This window comes from Prionailurus bengalensis, chromosome E4 (genome assembly GCF_016509475.1).
Source record: "Prionailurus bengalensis isolate Pbe53 chromosome E4, Fcat_Pben_1.1_paternal_pri, whole genome shotgun sequence".
NCBI lineage: Eukaryota > Metazoa > Chordata > Mammalia > Carnivora > Felidae > Prionailurus > Prionailurus bengalensis.
In genome coordinates this window covers 24116157-24142485 of record NC_057360.1, presented here as the reverse complement: position 1 = coordinate 24142485, position 26329 = coordinate 24116157, and the positions used below count along the sequence as shown (strand labels likewise).

General features: G+C 40.9%; 1 protein-coding gene across 2 annotated transcripts in view; it reads right to left on the bottom strand.

Annotated features, from left to right (window-relative positions):
- The window catches only part of COLGALT2 (collagen beta(1-O)galactosyltransferase 2), a 118780-nt gene that overhangs the window by 6310 nt on the left and 86141 nt on the right, over positions 1-26329 (bottom strand). For both annotated transcript variants that reach the window (XM_043567994.1, XM_043567993.1), the window contains exons 6-10: positions 23067-23186; positions 12735-12811; positions 8851-8957; positions 2923-3055; positions 1440-1567 (exon numbers count right to left, since the gene is read on the bottom strand). In XM_043567994.1, coding sequence (XP_043423929.1) covers positions 1440-1567; positions 2923-3055; positions 8851-8957; positions 12735-12811; positions 23067-23186 — 565 coding nt within the window. The remainder of the gene's footprint in view (positions 1-1439; positions 1568-2922; positions 3056-8850; positions 8958-12734; positions 12812-23066; positions 23187-26329) is intronic.

Genomic DNA, 26329 nt, shown 5'->3' with positions numbered 1-26329 from the left:
GTCTGTGAAATTTAGAAAAGATTTTTGTTTCTGTATCCCTATCATTTTCCGTATCCATATCCTTAGCCAACCACTCCGCTTTCTTGGATCTGTTGGTACTTGGTCCCAAGAAATATACCAGCTAAACTACAAGTAGACAAGGACATGTGCCCGTCATAAGCCTTGGACTCCCCAGGTTGAGTCCTCTGATTCTGAGGCTTAAGTGAAAGTCGCCTTCGCAGGTCATGTGAGTATAAAATGGCTTCCAGGCTCCATGCCTATGAGGCGTAGTCACAGGCTGGAGAGCTATAGACTCAGAAAGGTTGAGGCATGAGGACTTCTGGAGGATTACAGGAACAAACAAGGATCCTAAGGGACAGTGCAGAATCTAATCACATGGCTGACATCTGACAGGGAGCCAGTCTCTTTTTATTACCCATACTGATTTCTGGGTCTATTCCCCCATGGATTAGTTCATCCATCACTAGGTTTCTTTTGGGCTCAGAATGGTATGTTTTCTGAGAGGACAAGTATTCCAGCTGGGCCCATAGTTAAGCTTCCCTCTGAGGATGGGAGGAGTAAGGACAGCTTGCCTGTTGCCACTCCAAATGAACAGGCTTTGATTTGATGAAATTGCCTTTGACACACAGCTGGGAAGCCAACGTAATGCTTGGGAACGTTCTGCCTCATTAGAGAGAAGTAAAAAGTATCATCTGGTTTAAAAAGAAAATGAAGGGAGAGGGAGAGACAGAGAGAGAAGGGGGAGAGAGAGGGAGACAGGGAAATAGAGGAGAGAGAGAGAGAGAGAGAGAGAGAGACAGGGAAATAGAGGAGAGAGAGAGAGAGAGAGAGAGAGAGAGACTTAATTCCCAGAGGCAGCTACCAAAGCGTTGACTACATGTCAACTCAGAACCAGCATTACCCTGGTAAGCTGGTTTTCCTAAGGCAGCCTCTGACCCTCCATCAAACCCAGCTCAGTGCTCTTACTGTCCACACTGCACACTGCCCTTCCCAAGAGAGGCACTCTTAGGCTGACCTTCAGCCCCCATACTGTCAGAGGCTACAGAGGAAACCTGCTTTCAAGTGTGACACAGGACTCCTGCCCTTGAATGAATGCCTCGTCCTCTCTTTTCACACGTCTCTGTGCATCTGTTGCCTCGCTGGTGGGATTTCTGCCGTGCTCCCATGTGAGCACTCAATCTGAAGACCCCTGACTGCAGGCAGTCTCCAGGTTTCGCAAACCGTCTTCCATAGTTTCTTTCTCAGCCTGCAGAGTATATAGATGCAGAAACCAGGGTCTGTTCTCCACTCCTTGTTTCTGGGAACATTTATGGAGAGAAAACCAGGAAAGTGGAAAGCTGTGCTGTATCTCCTATCAACTGGGGAGGTGGGGCCCGCTGCCCCCCTGGAAAGGACTGTGTCCTCTCAGTGCTCTAGGATAAGCTTGTCTTGTCACTCACATCAGTTCCCAGTCCAGCTGAGCCTGGTCGATGTCATCCATCAGCTTCATCAGCTTCTTCTTAAACTGATGTTCAAAGCGCACGTCATCCTCAATAACAAGAGTCTTTTCCAGCTCGCGGTCAATTACCTGTAAAGGCCATCAGTGGGAAGATACCCTATGAGAAGTCCAATATCTATTTTTTATTAGGTAAATACATATTAAAAAGTCAAGAATATAGTAGCACAGTAGGTAATAGCTCATAACTGGAATCTAAGCAAATGCCATCCGATAGCTGAATGGTTACATAAACGGGGTGTTTACTTACAACAATGAGAATGTATGATATACAATTAAACGAATGTTACAGATGAATCTCACAAATGAAAGGATACTGCAAGGATATACCTCAATACCCTATGTAGTTCCATGCATATAAACAAAACTACAAAAGCAGACAAAACTATTCTATGCTATTAGAAGTCGAATGGTGATTATCCTTGGGACTGTTCCCTTGAAGGAAATACAGAGAGGGTGCTTCTGGGGAGCTGGCAACCTGTTTCTTGATCTGCGTACCAGTTAGCATGGCTGTATTGTTGTTCGGTTTGTGAAATTTCATTGGCCTGTATTTTACGCTCTATATAATTTTATACATATCTATTACATTTCACTTAAATTTTACAGAAAAAAAAAGATAGCATAGACTGGATTATTCAAAGAGAGAAGGCATTCAGAGGCCCTTCCTTTAGGGACTTTCTCTTTTCTTGTGGGAACTGACCCTTAATCAAGACCCCACACACCAATCCTTCCCTCCATCAATGTCTGTTCTCTAAGCCATGGTTTCAAGTCCTGGCTTTGCCACTTCTTGTGAAGATATTTAATTTAATATCTTTAAGTATTTAGTTATTTTCTCTTGGGTAAAATGGGTCCAGGCCTCTTGATCCACTTCATATGATTTCTGCGTGACGCCTCGTATGAGATCATCTAATAAACAATGGCATGCTGGATACGTACAATACCAGGCATTCCTACTAAGGATAAGGATGCATCAATAGAAGCGTAGCCTCCTGAAAAATGGCATGTTCCCCTGTCATCATCCCAGTGGCAATAAGGCTACCCTTGCCTGTTTGTTGCTGGCCTATGTCAGAGAGAGGCAGAAGGCAACAGAAACCTCCAAGCATACTTCTAGAAGAGTTATGGGTCCACTTCATATCTGGCCCGAACTCACCTACAAAGTCCCACTCTCCTTCCTCCTCATTACAAAAATGCATATCTAAATAAAGCATCATTGTGGAACCTGGGTGGCTCAGTCAGTTGAGCATCTGACTCTTGATTTCAGCTCAGGTCCTGATCCCAGGTTCATGGGACTGAGCTCTGCATTGAGCTCCACGTTAAGCACAGAGCCTGCTTAAGACTTACTTTCTCTCTCTCTCTCTCTCTCTCCCCTGCTCATGCTTTCTCATAAATAAATAAAGCAAGCAAGCAAGCAAGCAAGCATTATTTACCTCTTTCCAGACAGAGTAGTGGCTAAGAAAGCAGCCGATTTCACCCCTGGTTAGAGGCCTGGAAGAATAGGGATCTCGATATCCAGGCAGCATTTCAATATTCAGGGCCTTCAACTGGCTTGTGTTAAGTGCCCTGCATGAGAGAGACAATGTCTGAAAATCAACAAGTTGAGATGTCCCCACCACAAAAGGCAGAAAGAGAGCGTTCCGGATGTTCCCCAGAGCCTTTCTGCACATTGAGGAAGACTTCTCAGGTTTCCCATCAATCCTCAGGAGCTCATCAGGGTTAATGTGTCATGGCAGCATTACAAGCTTTTGGGAAGACAAGAGGGTATGTTATGCATAGTGTATCCTTCACAATTGCCAATGTACTTCTAAGTATCACCAGGTTTTTGACAGCTTTGAGAAAGTATTTTCCTAATGAAGGAAGGTGGCTAATGGCATTAAATACTAAAGAGGATGAAGACAGGAAGGAACTATGTACAGTATCTTTCCTTTGGATGTTTTTTTTTTTTTTCCAAAAAAGGTTAAGAACAAAAGTAGTGGAGATAATCTTGTGAGCAGAAAGAGAGAAGTGACTCACTACATATATAGTATTCTCAATAAGATTAACAGCTGATTCTCAGAAACCATGGAGCCCACAAGGCAGTAGGTTGACCTATTGAAAGTGCTACCTGAAAAAGCCAAAAATTCTGTATCTATTCGAACTGTCCTTCAAAAATGAAGGATAAATTAAAATATTTCCAGATTAACAAAAACTGAGGGTTCATCACTAGCAGATCTCTACCAGAAATGCCAAAGAAGTTCTCATGCCAACATGAAAGGAAATTAGAGAGTGATAAGGATCCATATAAAGAAATAATGAGCATGGGGATATATAACTGTATAGGTAAATATAAATGACAGCATGTTTTTCATTTATAACTCTTTCTTCTCTTACCTGATTTAAATCAAAGCTGCATATAAGTCTGTGTTAACGGGCATATAATGTAGAAAGAAGTAATTTGTTTGGCAACAATAGAACAAAAGAGGGGGAAAAGAAGGAAGCAATATAAGAAGCTAAGTTTTTGTATGCCACTGAAATTAAGTTGCTTTTTTTATCGAAATATAATTGACATATAACATAAGTTTCCAGCATATACCATAATGACTTGGTATTTGTATATATTATGAAATGATCAACACAATGTCTACTTAGCATTCATCACCTCACATAGTTACAACTTTTTTATCTTGTGATCATGAGAACTTTGAAGATCTACTCTCTTAGCAACTGTCAAATATGCAATACAATATTGTTGTATTGTTAACTATACTCATCATGGTGTACATCTCCATGACTTATTTTATGACTTAAGGTTTGTACCTTTCCACCCCTTTTACCCATTTCATCCACCTTCCAATACTGCCTCTGGGAATCACCAATCTGTCCTCTATATGTATGAATTTGGTTTTTTTTTCCCTCTTTAGATCCTTCCTACATATAAATGAGACCATATGTATGGTATTTGTCTTTTCCTGTCTGACTTATTCTACTTAGCATAATGCCTTGAAAATCCATCTATGTTGTTAAAAATGATGGCTTCCTTTTCAAATGGATGAATAAAATTTAATTGTATATATTTATATGTGCCACATCCATTCATTCACCTGTTGGACTCTTAGGTTGGCTCTTGTAAATAATGCTGCAATGAACATGGGGTGCATTTTTTTTGAGTTCATCTTTTCATTTTCTTTGGATAAATACTCAAAAGTAGAATTGCTGAATTATATGGTAGCTCTATTTTTAATTTTTTTTCAATATATGAAGTTTATTGTCAAATAGGTTTCCATACAACACCCAGTGCTCATCCCAAAAGGTGCCCTCCTCAATACCCATCACCCACCCTTCCCTCCCTCCCACCCCCCTCTATTTTTAATTTTTTGAGGAACCTCCATACTGTTTTCCACAGTGGCTGCACCAATTTACATTCCTATCAACAGCCCATCAGTGTTCCCTTTTCTCTACAGCCTTGTCAACACTTGTTATTTCTTGTCTTTTTGATAATAGCCATTCTAATACGGGTGAGGTGATATCTCATTGAGGTTTTAATTTGCATTCCCCTGATAATTAAAAATGTTGAGTACCTTTTAATGTACCTGTTGACCATCTACATCTTCTTTGGAAAAATATCTACTTAGATCTCTGCCCATTCTTTAATCAAGCTGTTTGGTTGCTGTTGTTGTTGTTGTTGCTTTTGCTATTGAGTTGAATGAGTTCTTTATATATTGTATAAATTAACTCCTTATCAGATATAGAATTTTTAATATATTGATGAATATTTTCAAATATTTCATAAGTTGATGATTTTTCAAATATTTTCTCCATTAGGTGGGTTGTTTTTTCATTTCATTGATAGTTTCTTTTGCCGTGTTGTCCCACTTGTTTATTTTTGCTTTTGGCATCAAATCCCAAAAAAAGCATTGGCATGACTGATGTCTAGGAGCATATTCCCTATGTTGTCTTCTAGGAGGTTGGTATTAATATAAACTAGATTACTATAAATCAAAATGTTAATTGCAATCTCCACGGCAATCACTGAGAAAATAACTTTAAAAAATGTAGTAAAAGAAACAACAAAGGAATTAAAATGGTAGAGTAGAAGGTATCTTTTTAATACAAAAAGGCAATAATGAAAAACAGAAGGATAAAAAGATGTAAAACATACAGAAAACAAATGGAAAATGGCAGATATAAATCCTACTTTATCAGTAATTACATTAAATATGAATGGATAAAACCCCACAATCAAAGGCAGAGCTTAGCAGAATGAGTTTTTAGGAACATGATGTCCTAAAACATGACAACTGTGCTGTCTACAAGAGACAGGCTAGATTTAAAGGTATGAATAGGTTCAAAGTGAAAGGATGAAAAAAGATATACTATGTAACCAGTAACCACAAGAGAGCTGCAGGAGCTATATTAATACCTGACAAAATAAACTTTTAAACAAAAGCAATTATTAGAGATAAGGAAGAACATTTTATAATAAAAAAAAAAAGAATTGAGGCACCTGAGTGGCTTGGTCAATTGTCTGACTCTTGATTTTGGCTCAGGTCATGATCTCATGGTCATAAGACTGAGCCTCACGTTGGGCTCTGTGCTAGGTGTGAAGTTTGCTTGAGATTCTCTCTCCCTCTCCCTCTGCCCCCACTCCTGCTCATTCTTGTTCTCTCTCTCTCTCTCTTTCAAAAAAAATCAATCCATCAGAAAGACAAAAATTACAAATATATATGCACCTTACAACTGAGCAAAAACATAAAGCAAAAACTGAGAAGCTGAAGAAAGAAAGAGACTATTCAACCATAATACAGGGAGACTTCAATCACCCACTATCAATAATGAATAGAACAACTAGGCAGGAGAACAACAAATAAAGAGAAGACTTAAAAATACTACAAACCAGCTAGACCTGACAGATATCTACAGAACATTCCACCTGACAGTAGCAAAATACACCTTCTTCTCAAGTGCACATGCAACATTCTCTAAGAAAAACCATGAAAAACATATAGATCATGAATTAAGCCTCAATACACTTCAAAGGATTTAAATCATATAAGGCATGTTCTCCAACCACAATGGAATGAATTTAAAAGTCAATAACAAAAGGAAGCTTGGAAAATTCACAGATATGTGAAATTAAACAACACACTGCTAAATAGCTAATGTGTCAAAGAAGAAATCACGAAGGAAATGAAAAAATGTTTTGAGATAAATGAAAATGAAAACACAGCATATCAAAACTTACACGATGGGCTTGGTGTAGTATTTGGAGGGCTAGTTATAGCTATAAATGCCTACATTAAAAAAGAATACCTCAAATAATAATCTGATCTAAATAATCCATTTAGAGAAATTAGGAAAAGAATGGCAAACTAAACCCAAAGCAAGCAGAAGGAAAAAATATAGACTACAGTGGAAATAAGTGGATGGAGAATAGAAAAACAAAAGAGAAAATCAACAAAAACAAAAGTTGGTTCTTTGAAAAGATCAACAAAATTGATAAACATTTAGCTAAGCTGATCAAGAAAAAAAAAAGGTAGACTCAAATTATTAAAATGAGGAACTAAAAAGTGGGCAACCCCCTACTGACCTTATCAAAATATAAGGATTTTAAGATAATACTATGAACAACTGTATGCCAACAACTTAGATAACCTAGATAAAATTGACAAATTGCTAGAAAGTTACAAACCACTACTCAAAAAGGAATGGACATTCTGAATACACCTAAAAAAGTAAAGCAGCTGAGTTAGTAATAAAATTTTCCAGAAAGAAAGACACACAATCAGCTAGCTTCTTTGGGGAATTTTGCCAAACACCTAAAGAATTTAACACCAATCTTTCACAAAATTTCCAAAAAGTTTCAAAACTCTTCCAAAGAAGAGGTGGGAACAATGAAGCCAGTATTATCCTGATACTAATACCAAAACCAGAAAAAAACATCACAGGAAAACTATAGGCCAATATTCCTTATAAATAGAGATCCAAAAATCTCAAGGAAATACTAGCAAACAGAATCCAGCAATGTATAAAAAGCATTGTACACCATGGCCAAGTGGGATTTATTCCAGGATTGTGAGGTTGGTTTAACATATGAAAATCAAGGGTGACATATGACAAGGGTGATAAAACAATTCAAAGGAGGCAAGAATAATCTTTTTAACAAATGGTGCAGGGGTGCCCAAACTATGTTCAAAAGAAGGAATCTGAATCTCTACCTCACACCATATAAAAACTAACTCAAAATGGAGCAAAAATGGAATATGTAGGAAATATATCAGATAAAACTGTAAAACTTTTATAAGAAAAGATAGAAATAAGTCTTTGTGACTTTTGATTTGGCAGTGGATTCTTAGATATGACACCAAAAGCATAAGCAACAACAAAAATATTTATTGGGCTTCATCAAAATTAAAAACTTTTGGGTTGCAATGTACACCATTATGAACTGAAAAGATAACACATAGAATGGTAGAAAATATTTGCAAATTATATAGCTGACAAGAGATTTGTATGCCAAATACATAAAGAACTCTCACAACTCAACTAGTTAGTTTCCCCTGGTCCTTGTGGCCTATAAATAAAACTTGGGCTCTTAGGTATTTGAAGCAGTGGTTCCCAAACTCTAGTGCACCAAAGAACAGGGTTGCAAGATTTAGCATGTAAAACATAAAATATCCAGTCAAATTTAAATTTCATATAAACAATAAATAATTTCTTAGTATAAGTAAGCCCAAGCAATATTTGTGACAAATTTAACTGAGTATCCTATATTTTATGTGGCAAACTTACCCAAGAATCACCTTGAGGCTTCTTACATGCAGATTCCTAGTCCCAGTCCTGAGATCATGATTAAGCAACCCTGAAAAGGGACTCAGGAAGCTCTTCTCTTAACCATCCCCTAAGGATTCTGACACAGGTATCCAGGCCACATTTTGAGAAACATTGATGAAATTCTCCAGAAGTGATAAGAAACTCCACAATAGCTTCTAGCCATACTCCTTAGAGCCATTCATATGCCAAACTAACATACAACATGGAATGTAAATTTTGCAAAAATCTATGCCTTGAACTAAAGTGTCAAATAAAAGGACAAAGGAAAGCAAAATAAAACAAAATAATCAACAAAAGCAATAACAAAACTCTTGAAGGAATTCAACCAAGTTCCTATTGTGACTTTCCTGACATACTCCTGGGAAACGTGATCAGCCCAGGCAGGCTATGGCAAGCATCTCAAGCAACAGGATATACAGATCGTTATGCATTTGTCCTCATTATTTTCTTTCGTTATGCATTATTCCTCATATTTTCTTCATGTCACCCAAGTTTGGACACTTTGCTCTAACCACATTTGCAAGGGTTCAACAAAAAACCCAACCCACTTTCCATCCACAGCCTCGACAATCTTGACCTCAATTTCCTGCTCATACAGGGTGCGTAACATCCGGTCCCGTCTGTCCTTTCTGCGCTTGAGGTTGATCATGAAAATCTAATGCAGGAAGAGAAGAAGGAAAAGAAACACAAGTCTTATCTTAGGCTGTATGGAAAGTTAAGTAAATGTAAGGACCAAAGTTTCAGTTAGAATAAGGAGTGGAGAAAATAGGGAAAACCGTGATGAAGGTTTGTTTATATTTCATATCAAGTCAAATGATATCATCCAAACAGAGTTACGTTCAAAACTTAGCCATGTGCAGTGACTTCACCCTCTCTTTGTTTCTTTTGTTGGTGGACATGTTTGCCCTGCTTTTGAGAAAGGAAAGTTCAAAACGTTGCTCTTCTGGAGGCCAAAGGTGAATTAAACCCAAAACATATAAGACTCAGAGGTAGGAGGTAGGTAGTTTGGCAAGTGTGTTAGATTTTTCAGCAGACGTTAAGTCTATTCCCTGACGATCATTTACTAAATGTTTGCTTTGGCCTGGTCCCTATGTCTCAGTTTCCTCATCTGTAAAAGTGGGGTGATACTGCTCTTATCTCATGGGCACTAAATAATAGCTATGCTTTGAGTTTATACCCACTGTAATACATTTCAAGTCATTCAAAGAATGAGGAAAACTAATCTTAACACGTCCCTTTTATTTCCAATTATCAAGGTCTCAATTTTAGTAGCTTCTTTGCCAGAATTTTTCAGAATTGAATTGAGAATTGCCAAAACTCCCCTAGAGACATGAGAGTTTTTCTGAAAGAAGTAAAGAGAAGGGGCCTTACTCTTGGGGGTAGTAGCCCTTTGAGGAATGGAGAAATGTAAAGACATCATCTCCACATCATACTAGTCCATGAAATCCCCCAAAATATGCACTCAGATTTCTTTCCATGAGGGCTGGGTCCACCTGTAGCCTCTCACGTGGGTCCCTAAATTCCTGGTGGCTGTCCTAAACACATGCATATCATGAAGCCACTGCAGAGCGTTATGGGTAGTGAAACTGTCCTCACTATTCCCAGATTTAAGGATCCACAGAAGTACCTAAAGACTCACGAATGCTATTACAGGTAAATATGAGTTTTCATAATGTCCTTTTGCTACAAGCAGTAATAAACTTACTTTGAACATTAAACCAGTCCTCTGAGAGTGGGAGATTTCAGCTGTCTGTAAGAAATACTGATGAGGGGGAGCCTAGGTGGCTCAGTCGGTTGAGCGTCCGACTTCAGCTCAGGTCATGGTCTCATGGTTCATGAGCTTGAGCCCCATATCGGGCTCTGCACTGGCAGCTCAGAGCCTGGAGCCTGCTTCGGATTGTGTGTGTGTGTGTGTCTCTCTCTCTGCCCCTCTCCTGCTCATGCTCTGTCTCTCTCTTTCTCTCAAAAATGAAAAAAATGTTTAAAAAAAAAAAAAGAAATACTGATGAGGAGAAACCTGAAGGAATAAGTGGGATGACTTTGGCTTCAGCCTGACTAGCCCACCCAAATGGCTCTGAGAAAGACATTTAATGCTTCCGGCTCCAGTTCCCTTGTTTGTAAGAAGAGGGAGTTGAACAACCTCATCTCTCAAGTACAACACCGATTAAAATGTCTGTGATATGTGGTTTAGGTAAAGCTCGCTTTATGCTGTGTCCAGAATAAAGAAGAGACTATGTCTTGTAACCAGCTGGGGTTCAGACTTTACTGGGGACAAAGCTGTGGTTCACATGGCCTTTTAATGTAATCATCAACATGTTCTATGTTTTACTGGATCAAAAGCTACACTAACTAAACGTTCAACCTCTCCTTACAAAACATTCTCACTTCCATCCCTTTATAAAGCACTGGGCAAAGAAACTGATGGGAAAACAAGATGTCCCCTTTGAAGAAATTATCCACCTGAGTTAAGGCAAAGTGAATTGGGTGCATCGTGATTTCATTACTTCTCTTATCTACATAACTGGGTAATTATTTTTTTTAAACATCATTTCTGTGGTGACTCTAACTTGCCTTGTTACTTGGGACTTTATAACTTAATAGATTGTGTTCTTTCACATTTCGTGTTCTTCCTGTTTAGAGACACACCTTGATGGGCCACGTTTCATCCCATGATTTTAAAAGATACGGAAAGGAAGGGGTATTTCCTCATGTGTACACACGGAGCTACCTGAGGCCACTCCGGCAGAACAAAAATAAGCCCAAACAAAACAAAAACTGAACAGATATGCAACAAAAAGTCGCCTTAACCCAGAGACCTCTAGTCTGGGAAGACTTTAGTAAATAATAATTCAGTCCCAGTTTTCTGCCAGGACAAGTGCAATAAAAATTGTAGCCATGAAGAAAAAACACAGACGGCTTGCTCATACTTCGTGAACAGCAAACAGAGAGAGAGCTACATAGCCAAACTCAGCCCACACACCACCACAAGGTCAGGGAGTACTGGGAGAAAGAAAAAGGTCCCTGAAAACCCCCTTTTCTACCATCTTATCTCTGTTCTAGAGCCCAGGTAATCACTTTCTATATCTATATAACTTCCTAGAATTGGCATTTTCCAGAAGGCTTCTAGGGGTAACCCAGTCCTTATACGCACATCCAAATGGGAAGACCAGAGCTAGAAGATCCTGGTTTTGTCCCATTTGATCTCTTTTGCTTCAGTCCGCATAGAAATGTGTTGAAAATGAATATATACAAAGACACTCGGGTCCTCTCACCTAGAGAACCGAGGGCTGATGAGAGTTCTTTATATTCTTGCTTCCTTCTTCATGCAATCAAAACTTCATAATAGGGGCACCTGGGTGGCTCAGCCGGTTTAACTTCCAACTCTTGAATTTGGCTCAGGTCATGATCTTGTGGTTCACAGGATCGAACCCCGCATGGGATTCTCTCTCACTCTCTCGCTCTCTCTCTCTGCTCCTCCCCCACTCATTTTCTCTCTCTCAAAAATAAATCAATTAATTAAAAAACAAACAAGGAAAAACTTTATATTAAATATGGCCCTTGGAGTGCTATTATGAAGTGCTTGCCCACGGAAAAGCAGAATTTTACTATAGGTTTCTTTTTTCTTTTTATTTTCCTCTCAACCCTACCCTCAATCTTTGTCCATGGAAGAAGAGCACAGAGAAAATAAAGCACAGACTATTCCAGAATGGTTTCCATCCACTCAGAATAAAGTTAAGGTCCTCCAATACCTAAAACATATACCCTCTTTCCTGACCCTTGAATCTTGATTGGAAGGTTTACAAAATATAGCAATATCTGCTCCTAGAAAATATATAATTGCACTCAGGACTAAACAGTAGCGTCTTTCTAACTCAATGATTAATTCACTTTACCATGATGCTCCTTTTTTTTTTATTTTTTTATTTTTTTTTTAAAATTTTTTTTTTTCAACATTTATTTATTTTTGGGACAGAGAGAGACAGAGCATGAACGGGGGAGGGGCAGAGAGAGAGGGAGACACAGAATCGGAAGCAGGCTCCAGGCTCCGAGCCATCAGCCCAGAGCCTGACGCGGGGCTCGAACTCACGGACCGCGAGATCGTGACCTGGCTGAAGTCGGACGCTTAACCGACTGCGCCACCCAGGCGCCCCACCATGATGCTCCTTTAAAAAACTTTTTTTTTTAATTTGGATATAGTTGACACACAATATTACCTTAGTCCCAGGTGTGTACGATGCTCAGTTTTTAAGATAAGAAAGCTGAGCTGCAACAAAAACGGAGTCATTTTCCCAAGACCTCAATGCCTTTTCAGCAGCCAGGTCAGTCTTGCTGGCTCTCAAATGTGTCATCAGGCTTGTGCTCTAATACAAACGTGTAAGCACGCCACATACATGCACATGTGTGCACATGCACACACAGACACCTTTCCTACCTCATCAAATCCCATCTTGTCTGGATATTTAGGGACAATGGAAACAAACTGGGAGGGTTCCATTGGAGGACGGTCAACTGGAAGACACAAGAAGCACACAGAGCACTCTGTTAGTGAAAGGCTCAGAGAACAGAATTCCATCCACACATCTGATGTCTAGGAACACCACCTGGATGTCCGGGACAGGGGGTAACCACTCAGCAGTTCTCCAGGACTGAGTGGCTACACAGGAACCCTAATGGTCAGGGTTTCGAGAACACTTATTTATATGCAGACTGGAATATTCGCCCCATTTCCCTTAAGGGTAAAGATTAAGGGTGAAGGCTCTGGAGTCAGATGACCTGAATCCAAACCTTGATCTGTGAAGGTCTGGAAGAGTTAGTTAAGTGTCTTCTCCAAGCCTGTTTCTTCATGTGTTAAATCAAGATAATAAAAGTGTATCTCTTAGGGTGTAGTAAAATTTAAATGAGATCTGTATGCAAAGCACTCATCCCAGTAAATTAGCATAGTAAAAACTCAGTAACTTTCAAGCTATTACTTTACTGTGGCTTATAATGAAAGACCTCAGAACTGGGCCAGACTTCTTCTAAATAATGCCTTCTCTGTCTATTTTAAAGGGCCAAAGTCTGGGGCTATTTTTATATCATCCAGGCAGGTTTAGCTACAGGTATGCAAAAGGTCCTTTATTTTAACACAAACTCGCCTCTGGGGGCCAAACCACATCCCCGCACTTGGTACAGGGCTCACAGGTAAATTTCCAGATGGGAGGGGCACTGCATCTTAAGTAGTAAAAGATTTATTTATTTGATACTCCAAAAAAGTTCTCTTTGCGAACTACACATTTGAAAGGTCGGAAGCAACGTTGAGTGAGGAACCTGAAAAGGTCTTGAAGAATTTTAGAATTGTAAATTCAAAATACTCATTTCGTTTTCCTTAAAGGGATAATAGAAAGAAAACCAAGTCAGAGCTGGTAACCGAGAGGTTGGAGTAACTGTTGGCGGTGGCCTTCACTACTACTCAGCAGTACCCATCTCCTCCATTCCGGGCCTAGGAGAGGAATCACTTCCTCACCCTTGAAATTGGTCATGGCCTCGTGAACTGCTGCTTCTCAGCTCTGCAAGCCCTTCCCTCCACCTGCCCCCCACCACCCCAGCCCCACCACAATGGCCAGAGTAGCAGATGTTGATAAAGGAGAAATCCCACATTTGAAGTAGCCTAGAATGATGTGCTAACATATGCAGGACAGCCACCCAGAAGGGCACCAGGACCACCGTAGACCTTGCATAAGAAGAAGTAAGCCACTGCTGTATGCAGCCAGTGGAATTTTGTCACTGTTTGATATCCTAGCATAACCTCTTCACCCTTTTGACTGAGACACTGTCCATAGAGTATTGTTTGTTTAACTCATGCTTCCCTGGGACATTAAAGAGAAACCAGGACATCCAGTGTCACCTGTGATCAAATGACATGAAGTTCTAGAAGGTGGTGAGACAGGTTTCCTAAACCAAACCCAACAGTTGTTGGTCTCATGACTTCAACCCTGACCCCTATGGTCACATTTCCGTGAGTACACAGTGCATGTGTTTCTGTTTCCACCAGGAGCCTAGAATATTTTGTTCCTTTCTGCTTTACCCCGCTCCTCATTAATTTTTTTTAAATCAACAAATATTGATCAAGGGGCCACCATGTACAGAGTTAGGCTTTTAAGAGAAAGAAACTTCACATACAAACTCCTTTTTATTCACAATGTTGTTTGAGGAGCTGTCTGGCTCTCCCTCCTTGGGACTGGGAGTTGGGAGGGGGTTATATTTTGAGTTACCCTTTTCATGCTGTTGGTCTCTGTCTGGCACTCACATGGCTAGGTGGCTTTAACATTTCAGCCAAAGAGACTGCCATTTTGCTTCCATCAAACATGGGTAGTCACTGCATTCACAGGACAAGTGTCCCCCCAAAGCCACAAGTGGCTAGCTCCTAGAAGCCACCATTGAGCAAAAATATGAGAACTATGCCTGGGTTTTGTCACTGAAGACAGAGCTAAGCCACTGGGAAAGACGGAATGAGGCAAGTAAGACGTATAAAACTGACTATGCCAGGAGAAGGGATGTGTCCTTGTTTCATCAGAGTCGAAGGTAACCTATACACCAGCTTCGGTTTGGGGTCGTTTCTGACGCCATCATTCCCAATTTATCAATCCCTCACTGAATCCCTCCCTAGACACAGTCCCCCACTGTACCACCAATTGGGAAAATATCCTTCTTTGGCTCCTAGATAGTTTCAAGATCTAGGAATAAGCATCATAGCTATTATTGTAGAGATCCTATTACTCACTGAACTCTGGGTTACACCCTCCACACATGTAATCCCAGTTATTTTAATCTTCACAACAGGTACTATGGGATAAGTATGAGTGTCCCTATTTTTACCGATAAAGAAACAAAGGCTTAAATATAACTTGCCCAGGGTCACAGAGCTGATAGAACTGGAAGGTGAACCGAAGTCTGACTCCTGGACCCTCGCCCCCACTCTGCCTGCCCCCAAAACTGGTCCTTGGTGGCCACTGGCATCAAGTTGGCCTTAGCAACTGGACTGAGTTCACAGTGGCTCAGTTAGCTAAGTCTTTGCTCCTGGGTGACCGTTGCTTGTTGTCTTGTCTATAGTCCATACTGGGGCACACACCATCCAGTGTACAATGTACCAACCAGCCCAGTCATGCAACCCGAAATCTTGGAGAGATTGGGCTTGCACCAAATCCTAACTAAATCATAATCATTTCATCACAATCCAAAAGTTATCCTGAACTTCTTCAATTGCTGCAGTTAACGACCTTAGCTCAGGTCCTCACTCACCATGCCTGGGCTGTTTTAATATTTTTCTAACACTCACGCACTTAGTCTTGCCTCCTTCTAACTTGTTATGCACACTATGGTCAAAATAATCTTCTTCAAGCACGGTGCTGTTCGTGACCACAATAGTCACACCTGACAGTCTGCAATTGGTTAAGGGCTTTCATAGTCAACCACACCATTTAGCTTCACTTATTTTTTTGGTCGTTTGTTTTTATAGATGAAGAAATTGAGACCCACCCGGCTGTAGACTTGCCCAAGGTCAAATGGTGAATCAACTGGTGCCCAAGATCAAATAGTGAGTAATTGGTAAGGTTGGACCTTACCAATTGATTACCAATCAATTGGCAAATGGACCTTCTGATTTCACATGCAATAATCTTAATAACCTTTAATTGACATTCCGTTGCTCCAAAATGCTGTTACTGAGAATGGGCACCTAAGATCTCCCATCACCTCATGCTCTGGTTTGCAAGACAAATCTCCTCATGCCACATATAGCCCATTTATTTCTATCACCTTTATAAGATCTAACCTCCCGCCATTCACCCCCCAATTTTCTGTACAGGAAGCACCTTCTCAAATTTTCTATATAGCTTCTAACATATGAAATGAGTAAGTACGTGTGGAGCGATGCACACGGTGCTTTCAGCAAGTATTAGCTCCTTGTTGTTACAATCTCCTACCTCCCACCCTACCCGGGTTCTTTCCCTCTGATCTCTGAAGCTCCAGTCCGTAGTTCATCAGCTCTTTGACATTTTTGGTCCCTTATTTTTTCTCAATGTCTCTTCATCTTTTTATTTTAACTAAACACTTGGCGTTCCTTTAAGGACGCTGCCTCCCTGTCACCTGTGAGAGTAGAAGCTGATTTTTCTCACCTCCCCCAACTCACTCCAAACTGTTTTCCTTTCATCCCTCAAAACTCCCAGGTTCTCTGAAGTGTATCTTAGCACCCTCTCTCTCCTAGTCATGCCCCCTCAGCCACTGATAATGACAGCCTTTGGCTCACAATCTTGCTGTCCCTGCCATAATTATTAAAACCTCAGCATCCACATGGTGACCCACCCAACAGGCTGCTTCTAGGTCCTTGCATCACTCTTTCAGTGACTCACTACCACATTTGCTTTCATCACATCCTTCAGGTCCTCATGTCCATCGGTACCCAATCCAATGGGCTAGCACTCTTGCCCCACTTGTAAAGACTCTTCATTTGCTACCACTAATCTTGTTTGGCAAAATCACAATCCTGCTTGTACCTGATTACCCACTTAGCACCAAGAATACTGCAAAGAGAAACTCACACAACTGTGTTGACTGAATCACTTTAAAATTACAACCACAGATGTCAAATTGGCACTCGACATTGCCAAATGATGCAACTGTACTTCCATAGTAAATCTACTTTCCCACTCACTGAAAGATCTGTTTTATGCCTTGTCCTCCCTCCTGAAGCCTCTAGCACCTCTCTCAAGCTGATGTACTACGTACTTCATAAAGAAAATACTCAAAGTCGAAGTAGACCTACCTTTTCCTTCTACCTCCAGTGCACAAAGCCAGCCTCATCTGCACCTACACATTCTGTCTTCCCATCTGCTAGAGTGGAAGAAGCATCTCTGTTCCCACCTAGGACAACTTCTCCAAAATTGTCCTAGATGACAAGGCTTCTTATTTTCTCAAGGATTTCAGCCTTACAACTAACTTCTCTTCTACATCATCCAGTTCTCCTTATATAGTGGATCCTTCTTGTTAGCATATAAATATGCTAAAATCCTATCTCAACAAACACAAAACAAAACAACCTCGCTTTTGGTCTCTCACTCCCTTTCGGCCACCATCCTCTCTCTCTCTCCGCATCTCAACAAGATTCCACTTTCCCATCTCCCCATTGTCCTCCCTTTGGCTCACTCCAATGGGCTGGTGTCCTCATCACTGCACCGCAGTGGCTCTTATGAGGGTCATCACAGATTTTTATCTTGACAGAACCAATGAGAATTGCCCTATCCTCATTTTACTGGGCTTCTCAGCAGCATCTGGCTCCTTCCCGAGACACTTCTCAGTTTTTTCCTTCCAGCTTTTTGGCTGTTTGACTCCCCCCCAAGGATCTGTCCTCTTCCTTCCCCTCTTCTCTTTCTATGATCTTTTACTAAACAAGTGCACACTGTTCCATGGCTTCGGATGTCCTTTTAATGCTGATGACTCTCAGATGTCTGTCTCCAGATGGAGTCTCTTCCCTGAACTCGACTCCTATCCAAATATCTCTTAACCTCTCTATTCAGATGTTAAAAAAACATCATAAGCTCACATGACCAAAACTTCCCTCTCCAAATCTTTTCCCGTTTCATTAAGTGGTATGCCAGGCCACAAGCCTGGTGTCATCTGGATTCCTTGCTTTCCTTCGTGGGCTGCATCTGGTTCTCTGTAGGTCCCATTGGCTCTACCAATAAACATACCCTAAACCCACCTGCTCCTCATCACCTCCTTGCTACATCTTGCATCCCAACCACCATCTCCTCTCACCAAGAGAGAGGTATCGCTCCTCCTATACTCGAGTATCCACATCCCGGACAGAACGATCTTTCTAAATGTATAAATAATGTCATGCCACTCCCCCCACCCCATCCCACATGGAGTCCCGTTACTCTTAGAATAAAATCTGAATTCCTTACTGTGGTCACAAGGCTCTGCATGATCCGGACACTTCTTCCTTCATGATCTCGTCTCCTTCTACTCAACTCCTCATTTTGTGTACTCTAACCACATGGGCCTTTTGTTCCCAGAGCGTTACCAGCTCTCCAAACACCCTTTTGCAGTTCCTTCGGCTTGGAACACTCTTCCCCCAAATATTTCATGTGGCTGCTCCCTCGATACATTGTCTGTACCTCGTGTTAGAATATACATTCGCTGATGGCAGGGCTTCTGCTGATTTTACTCACTACTGTATCCCCAGCATCTTGAACAATCCATGGAACATAGTAATTGTTTAGTACTTAAAGCCTGACTCTCCCTTCTAAAACCTTCCTTGCCTCCTTACTGCTTTCTGGATGGCGTTCTGCTTTAGTGGAGCATTCAGGGACCACGACAGTCAAGCCACCCTCACCTTCAAATTTCATTTTCCTCTATTATTTAAAGCCAAACCTCGTGTAGAGTGAGAGTGCTTTTCGAACAGTATCTTTGCTCAGTTTCCTCTGTTATAGTGCCCTCACCATATCACTTCTTCTGTGTAAACTGTGCACTTCTAGCAAAGCCCAGCTTGACAACGACCAAGACTTGAAGCTCTCAGAGAATACACCTGCCCGAACAATTTCTCACTATTCCAAATTCCAATTGCCCTTAAATCTTCTCCTTTCACAAAGCACTATCCTGCATCATTGGGGTCTTTTTTATGTTTGTCCCGTGTCTCCAGTTAAATATATATACCCAAAACAGAGACCTGGTTGTAAAATGTTTTGAATCCCCAGTACCCTCATAGATTGTAGGAAGGCACTCAGTGTTTGTACATAAATATAATATAATTCCTGTTCTAATGCTTCAATTGGTATAGTCTATTAGCAGCTGTTCCTTTACTGTTCATTGGGTTCCAGATGCTGTGCAAAATGCATTTAACATCTGGCCCGTTTTTCCTGAGGACACTTGATGGATATGATTTCATTATTAATCCTTAATCCTACAGGGGCCTCCAGTCTATATTTCTGCATTACTATCCTCCAAGGTTTATTTTCTAATTATTTTTCTTACTCCAATTATGTTCTACCTTTTAAAATTCAGAATCTGAAATTTTAACAGAGTTATAACTAACGAAGGTAAATTCAAGAATTAAACAAAATGCCACATATAAAGTGCCTAGCAATAGAGCTGGTATGCACTGGGAGATTAGAAATGGCAGCTATAAATTACAGGTTCTTCTCAGATGAATTCTACTTGTGTAGCATTGTGCCATGTATATTTATAATTTATATAATTTAAAAAACTTTATTGACAATGTGTGTGCTTCTACACAGAGGGAAGCTTCTGTGCTCTCAGTCCTATGGTGGAAAACAAGAGAAGGTAAGTCTTTGGCCTTCTCTGAGCTGGCATCTACTTGGAGTCAAGTCTGGCAGGCACGGAACAGGAGTGATGGCAGGAGTGTGTATGCGTGTGTGTGTGTGTGACACATTACCAAGGTCAAACTGAGTCCTAATAACAGCAACCCTTCAATATTTTATGGAGTGGGTGTACATTGTTTTGTTTTGTTTTGTTTTTGCTCCTCCCAACCCTGCAAAGTAAGTGCTATTATCCTCACTCCACAGATACAGGAACCAAAGCTCTGGGGGAGGGGGGGGTGGAAAATTCTCCCTCCAGAAGTGACAGGGCTTGGGTTGAAATTCATTATGCTGCATTCCGGTTCAGTGCTCTTTGCAATACAGTTTTCATCCATTTCCTCATTTGTTCTTTTGCTTGTGTGGCCATACTTGGAGCAAATACTTGTTTGGTACCAACCATATGTCCTGTCCTGTGCTGGGTCCTTGGGATAAAAGGCAGTAAGATGCTGCCCTCATCTAGAACATAGACAATAGGCAGAAACAGTATGTGTTAAAGAAATTCACAAAGGAACTTCCTATGGGCTGGTTCAAGAAATACTATAACTGCACCAACTCCCTAGTCAATCCTTATTCCCCGCCCCCCCCCATGAATGCTGGGGATTTTTTTCTACATTATCCCTGTTATTCTCTACATACTTAGAGAACAATAGTGTCTCTTGTTGCCTTTTTCAAACCCAGGACACTGAGATGAGGAAAGACTGGATGGCTTGCAAGCTATCATGCACATCAGCATGCAGAGGTTGTGACGGGAGGAGTGCTTACCCTCATCCCACGTATAGTCTGTGCATGTACTTTGCTCAGCACCACTGATGTGCTCCCCGTATATTGAGCAGACTGATATTTTGCAAACAGAAGCTTATATAAATACAGTAGGAGAATCTGCTATTTAAAGAAAACTTCTGATGACTCTTTTAAATTATTATTGTCTTCCTTACCCTCTGGTCCCAAACATGTTTGTTAAAAAAAATTCTCTGCTTTTTTCTCTATTTCTTTGCTTCTTAATTACTTCTACAACACTTTGAGTTCTGATTCAGCCTTTTCTGAAATCATTCTTATCATGGGTATTATCTGAAAAACTCCACTGGACTTTTTCTCAGTCTTTATCATACTTGAATGTCCTTCCACATCTCATGCTCCTGTGTTATTGAAATTCTGTGACATCACATTATCTTGTTATGGAATCCCTACTCAACATCTTTAGGCTTGATGGACTTATCTCTCCATCTACTCACTGGGTATGTCAACCTAAACCCATGTGTTCATTTATTCATTCACTTAGCCAACAAATCTTTACTGGGTGTCTACTAGGTGACAGGCAAAGGGCTATGTCTTGAGATGAACATGATGGAACAGCTTCAAAAGAATAGGTGTGAACTCTTCTTTAAATGTTTGGTAGAATTCCCCTGGAAAGTCATTTGGTCCTGGACTCATTTTTTGGGAGATTTTTGATTACTAACTCGATTTCTGTACTGGTTATGGGTATGTTCAAATTTGCTATTTATTCTTGTTTCAGTTTTGGTAGTTTATATATTTCTAAGAATTTGTCCATTTCTTCCAGATTGCCCAATTTATTGGCATATAATTGCTCACCATATTTTCTTATTATTGTTTGTATTTCTGCTGTGTTGGTTGTGATCTCTCCTTTATCATTCTTGATTTTATTTACTTGGGTCCTTTCCTTTTTCTGTTTAATCAAACTGGCTAGGGGTGTATCAATTTTGTTAATTCTTTCAAAGAACCAGCTCCTGGTTTAATTGATCTGTTCTGTTTGTTTGTTTTGGTTTCAATAGCATTGATTTCTGCTCTAATCTTTATTATTTTCTATCTTCTGCTGGTTTGGGGTTTTATTTGCCATTCTTTTTGAGATGAACATGACAAAAAAAGCATTTACTGTCTGAGGGTGGGGAGCAGGAAATAGATATTCACAGGCAACTCAATGGGTCTAAAAACGAACTCATGACTTTTCTTTGCAAATGTCTCCTTAATTCTACATGCTGTATACCCTTTAAAACTCTTACTGTTATCCCCAAACACTCAAGTCAGAACTTAGAAGTTGTTCTCTGCTTCCCTTTTGCTCAGCTACAGACTCTTGGTTAAATCCCTTCAAGACTATGTCATAAGGTTCTCTTAATCTCTTCCTTCCTCTCCATTCCCCCTGTTCCTGCCCCAGCTCAGATCCTCACCATCTTTTGCCTAGGTTACCATGTAATGTCAAAAACGACCTCTTCGCCTCTGGCCTGAGCCATCCACTGTCCTGCCCTATTCCAGCCATACTTCCCTTACCATGAGGGTGGCCTTTAGAAATCCAGATTTCAATCTGACATTTCTCTGATAAAAATCCCTTTAAGAGCTCCTCTCTTTTCAGGAAAAGTCCAAACACCACCTTATACATTAGAGGTCCTTCTGGCTGGGCTCTTGCCCACTTTCCAGCCTCAGTTCCTGCTGTGTCTCCCCAACCATCGCTACTACCCACAGACGTACCTCCTATACTCCAGGGATGAATAACACAATTTCTCAGATGCTGCATGAAAATGAACTGAAAATATTCCCTCCTTTGGGAAGCCATTTCCAACATCCTCCCCTAGGCAGGGTTTTTCCATTACCTTCTCCTTTAGCCACCACTGAACATTATACGTTACAATTATGATAGCGAGTGATTATTGAGTATTTACCAATTCTGACATCATTCTAGACCCAGAGGCAATAACGATGCAGTGTTTAAGGATGTGAGTTTTGCAGATAGCAAGACTGGTTAAAATCCCAATCTGTCATTTGTTTAGCAAAATGATCTAGAGCAAGTTACTTACACTCTCTCTCTACACCTCAGTTTCTTCATCTTTAATATGGGGATAATAAAAACCCTGTCATTGTTGTTGAGTTAGTGAGACAATATACAAAAAATGCTTAGCATAGTATCTGTGACAAGATAACCTATTATTAAGTTGAAGTCATAATTATTGTTATTAGACTTTATTTGTATAAAGTATAGATGGATAGATACAAAGATAGATAGAATGGAGAATTTGCCCCCAAACACTAAAGCTTTATCTCCATTTCATAACTAAGGAGGTTAGATTACTTTTCCCAAGTCATATAATTAGAAAGCATAAAAGTTTTGAGTTTAAATCTACACCACAAAATACCAATACGGCCCTTCTGATATTGTACAAAATGTATTTACTGCGTACCCAGCTCTCCACCCGGATCGGAAGGTCCCTAAAGGCAGACCTTGTCATATTCATATGTCACAAAGGAAAAGTTTAAGAACGAATTAACAAATGAATAGCTATAGTTCAGCCAAGGCAGACGGATGACTGCGAGATCACAGTCCTGGGAGAAGGGAAAGGTGGCTGGTGTGGTCACGGTGGCAATGGAGCAAGAGCCATCACCCAAGCTCCTGGGTCACTCACTCATTGCTTCTATCTGGACGTGGATGAGGTTCTCTATGTCTTCCTGCAGGGTCTGATGGGACTTCAAGGGGATGGGCAGGTAGCCATAGTGTTCTCTGTTGCAGAGGTACATCTGGATGCCTGAGGACCCAAGAGAGAAACAAAAGCAACCAATCAGAAAACACGGTTCTTGGTTCTCTAGAGACAACTAAGGGAAAAAAGCTCGGACTGTGGCTAAAGCTGAGTTTGGCACTGGAAATGAATAAGTAGTTGTTTCAGACACTGCCTGTAGACCTCAAAAATGCTCTTTAGTAAGAAAATTTAATGCAGCATTGGGGGCTAATAAAAACCGGGGGCCACTCTTCAGCTCAGAGGAAATTGATTTTTTTCTCTCTGAAGAAAAGGCATACCCGTGGTCTGAAATGAGCACTAAAAGCACGAAGGGATCAAAAGGAGGCAAGGAATTCCCATTCCAGAGAACAGAATGGAACACTGTAATCCGCCTACAGGAAATAACAAGAAGATGAGGAATGAAATCCACATTTGATATGAAAGCAAAGAGGAAAATCCTGTGAGGCTGACAGATTATTAAAGCTAAATCTAGGCATATGGAGAACAAAAAACAAAAAACAAAAAACAAAAAGAAGGAAATTTAGAATTCTCCACAGTTCTCCGAGGTTTTATTTCTCTTAGCAGGCATGGATTTGGAGTCAACCAACAGACACGAAACTTGTATGACGGTTTCATAAAGGGACAAAAAGACTGCATTTCAAGTCCTGCTAAGAATCTGTCATATGACAATGCCAGAAACATGCCTCAGTCCTCCTGTATTCAGCACTGGTTCCAAGGCCCCACGTGACTAACTCCAAGAGTTGCACAGCATCTGTGTTTAACCAGAAAATTAGGAATATAGGAATCAAGATGGTCTCACAAAGATCCGACAACTGACGGTCCTGACTAATGAAAAGATTGCTTAGTTGAAAGAATGAGTCTGCCAAGCTCTGATTCGTGTGTCCAAGCTTCTGATTTGTTAATGGCCATAATTACCTATGCTTTCCAGAGACAGAATTATCTGCATAGTGACTTCTCTATGTTGTGCAGATGAAATTTCCTCCAGTCAGCTGTATCACCTGCCAGACCAGGTGACGCTGTCTCACGGCATTAGCAGAGAAGAACAGGGGAAGAAAAGAGCCTTTAGCCTCTTCCTCACGGAGTCTGGCACAAATCAGGGCTGGTCCAGCAGACGCGGTCACTTCTCTTGCCTCACCAAGTAAACTCACTAATTCTGCTGTTTGCCTACACAAATACTTCAGGGTCGCTTCAAATGAAAATGTACCCCCTTGCAAAGTCACGATGAGTTCAGGAAGTGGGAGGAAAATGATTTCATGTTTACGTTGTCTCTCTATCCTAATTAGGTAAATCGTCTTACCATGCAACTTTCCAAAGCTTCAGTAAAAAGGGGAGATGGGACCTAGCCAAGCTGTCCATCAAATGTGAAGGGACAAGAAAGGCATTTTCACACAGCAAGGTCATAGATATTTACTTACCATCACACTTTCTCACAAAGTGACTGGATGATGTGGAAGAAGGAGGAGGAGGAGAAGGAAGGAAAAGGAGAGGGGGCGGGTTACAGAAAACAAGGAGGCCCTGAGACATAATCGACAGGAGGGTCAACGTACGGGACAAGGGAAGGGCATCCCGGGTTGAGAGCTGTGGCACCACTCAGACAACAGCAGAAGGTTCCAGAAGAGAAATCTTCACAAACATGCAAAAAGAGAACATCTGATAAATCTGACCATTCTAAGAGATGCTTTAGACAATTAGGGCTTAGTTTTAGATTGTATTAGTCATAGTCAAACTAAGGGGAAAAGGCAGTCATTCAGTTAAATATAGAAGGAAAACTAGCCATAGTCCATAAGTGGCTCAGCTTCGAATTAGGTTCACATATTATAACAACAAAAACACTGGCCATTGATCTGTCTTAAATTGCCATGGAACTCTATCGGGAGGACAGAGTGTTGGGAGGACTGTGTTTGCATTGAGGGAGCACAGGCAAGAGAGAGAGCTACCTCCCCCTCTTCTGTGGTGGACAGTCAATAGATCACATCCAAAGTAAGACCAGAGAATCAAGAGGTAGCAACACAATCATATTATTTAGAAACACAGACATTATATTATACTTCTGTCATCGTCTGGAGACGTTAAAAGTGCCGGTCTCTGGGGTGCCTGGGTGGCTCAGTTGGTTAATGTCTGACTCTTGATCTCAGCTCAGGTGATGATTTCATGCGTCGTGGGATCAAGCCCCGTGTCGGGCTCCACACTGAGTGTGGAATCTGCTAGGGATTCTCTCTCTCCCTCTCTCTCTGCTGCTCTCTCCCTCCCTCAAAATAAGTACATAAACTTAAAAAAAAAAAGTATCTCTCTTCTAGAAGAGGGAAATGATGGTACAGAGGGGTGATGTACAAGAGACTTCTAATTTTATAATAAACCTTGGGGGACTATTTGAACTCTTTCAACTATGTCCATGGATAATTTGATAAAAACGTAACAATTTTAAAAGGAAACGTGTTGATAATTAGTTAAAGCCTATGAAGGAATCTGGTACTCTCAGTGAAGCCTACTTCTGGAGAAAACAATTTTCTTTCCCTGTGAAAAAAAATGGTAAATGAAACTTCACCTCGAAGCTCTGTGCTTGTCATATGAAAATAGCAAACATTTTCTTGTACTCATTAGTACCTTTATACTTGGATTGATACGTTTATTTTTATCCTCGGTGATGAAAGATCAGATCCAGAGAGGCAAGGACTTGTCCAAGGCCATACAGTAAGTCATTAGCACAAAACCTTTGTCCCTAAAGAGCCAATGCCAAGTATCTTTCTATCTGCCCAGGGTTCTGAAGCCCAGGCTGAGAGCCGGTAATGACTCTGGTGGCCATCTTTGCACGTGGCTGGCACTTCTGATTACTACCAGTGATGTGCAGGAGGCAGGGATGCACGCCCGTCACCCACATCTCTTGCCTTTTTTGACTCAACAGCAGACGTTCAGAAGATGACTGGCTGGCGCCAGAGATGGTTCCTGTGGCCATGACACAAAGCCCACATCTCTGGCCACAACGGGACATGAACTCCTGACCCTGGCTTCACTATAGCCACAGAGACTCTTCTGCGACCCCTGTGCTCTCTTCTGGGGCCAGCTCAGCAGCTACACCTCAGGGCACCACCACACTTGGGTTGCGCCTCCCACTCATCAACCGCACATCGCAACGACTGGAGTCAGAGGTGAAA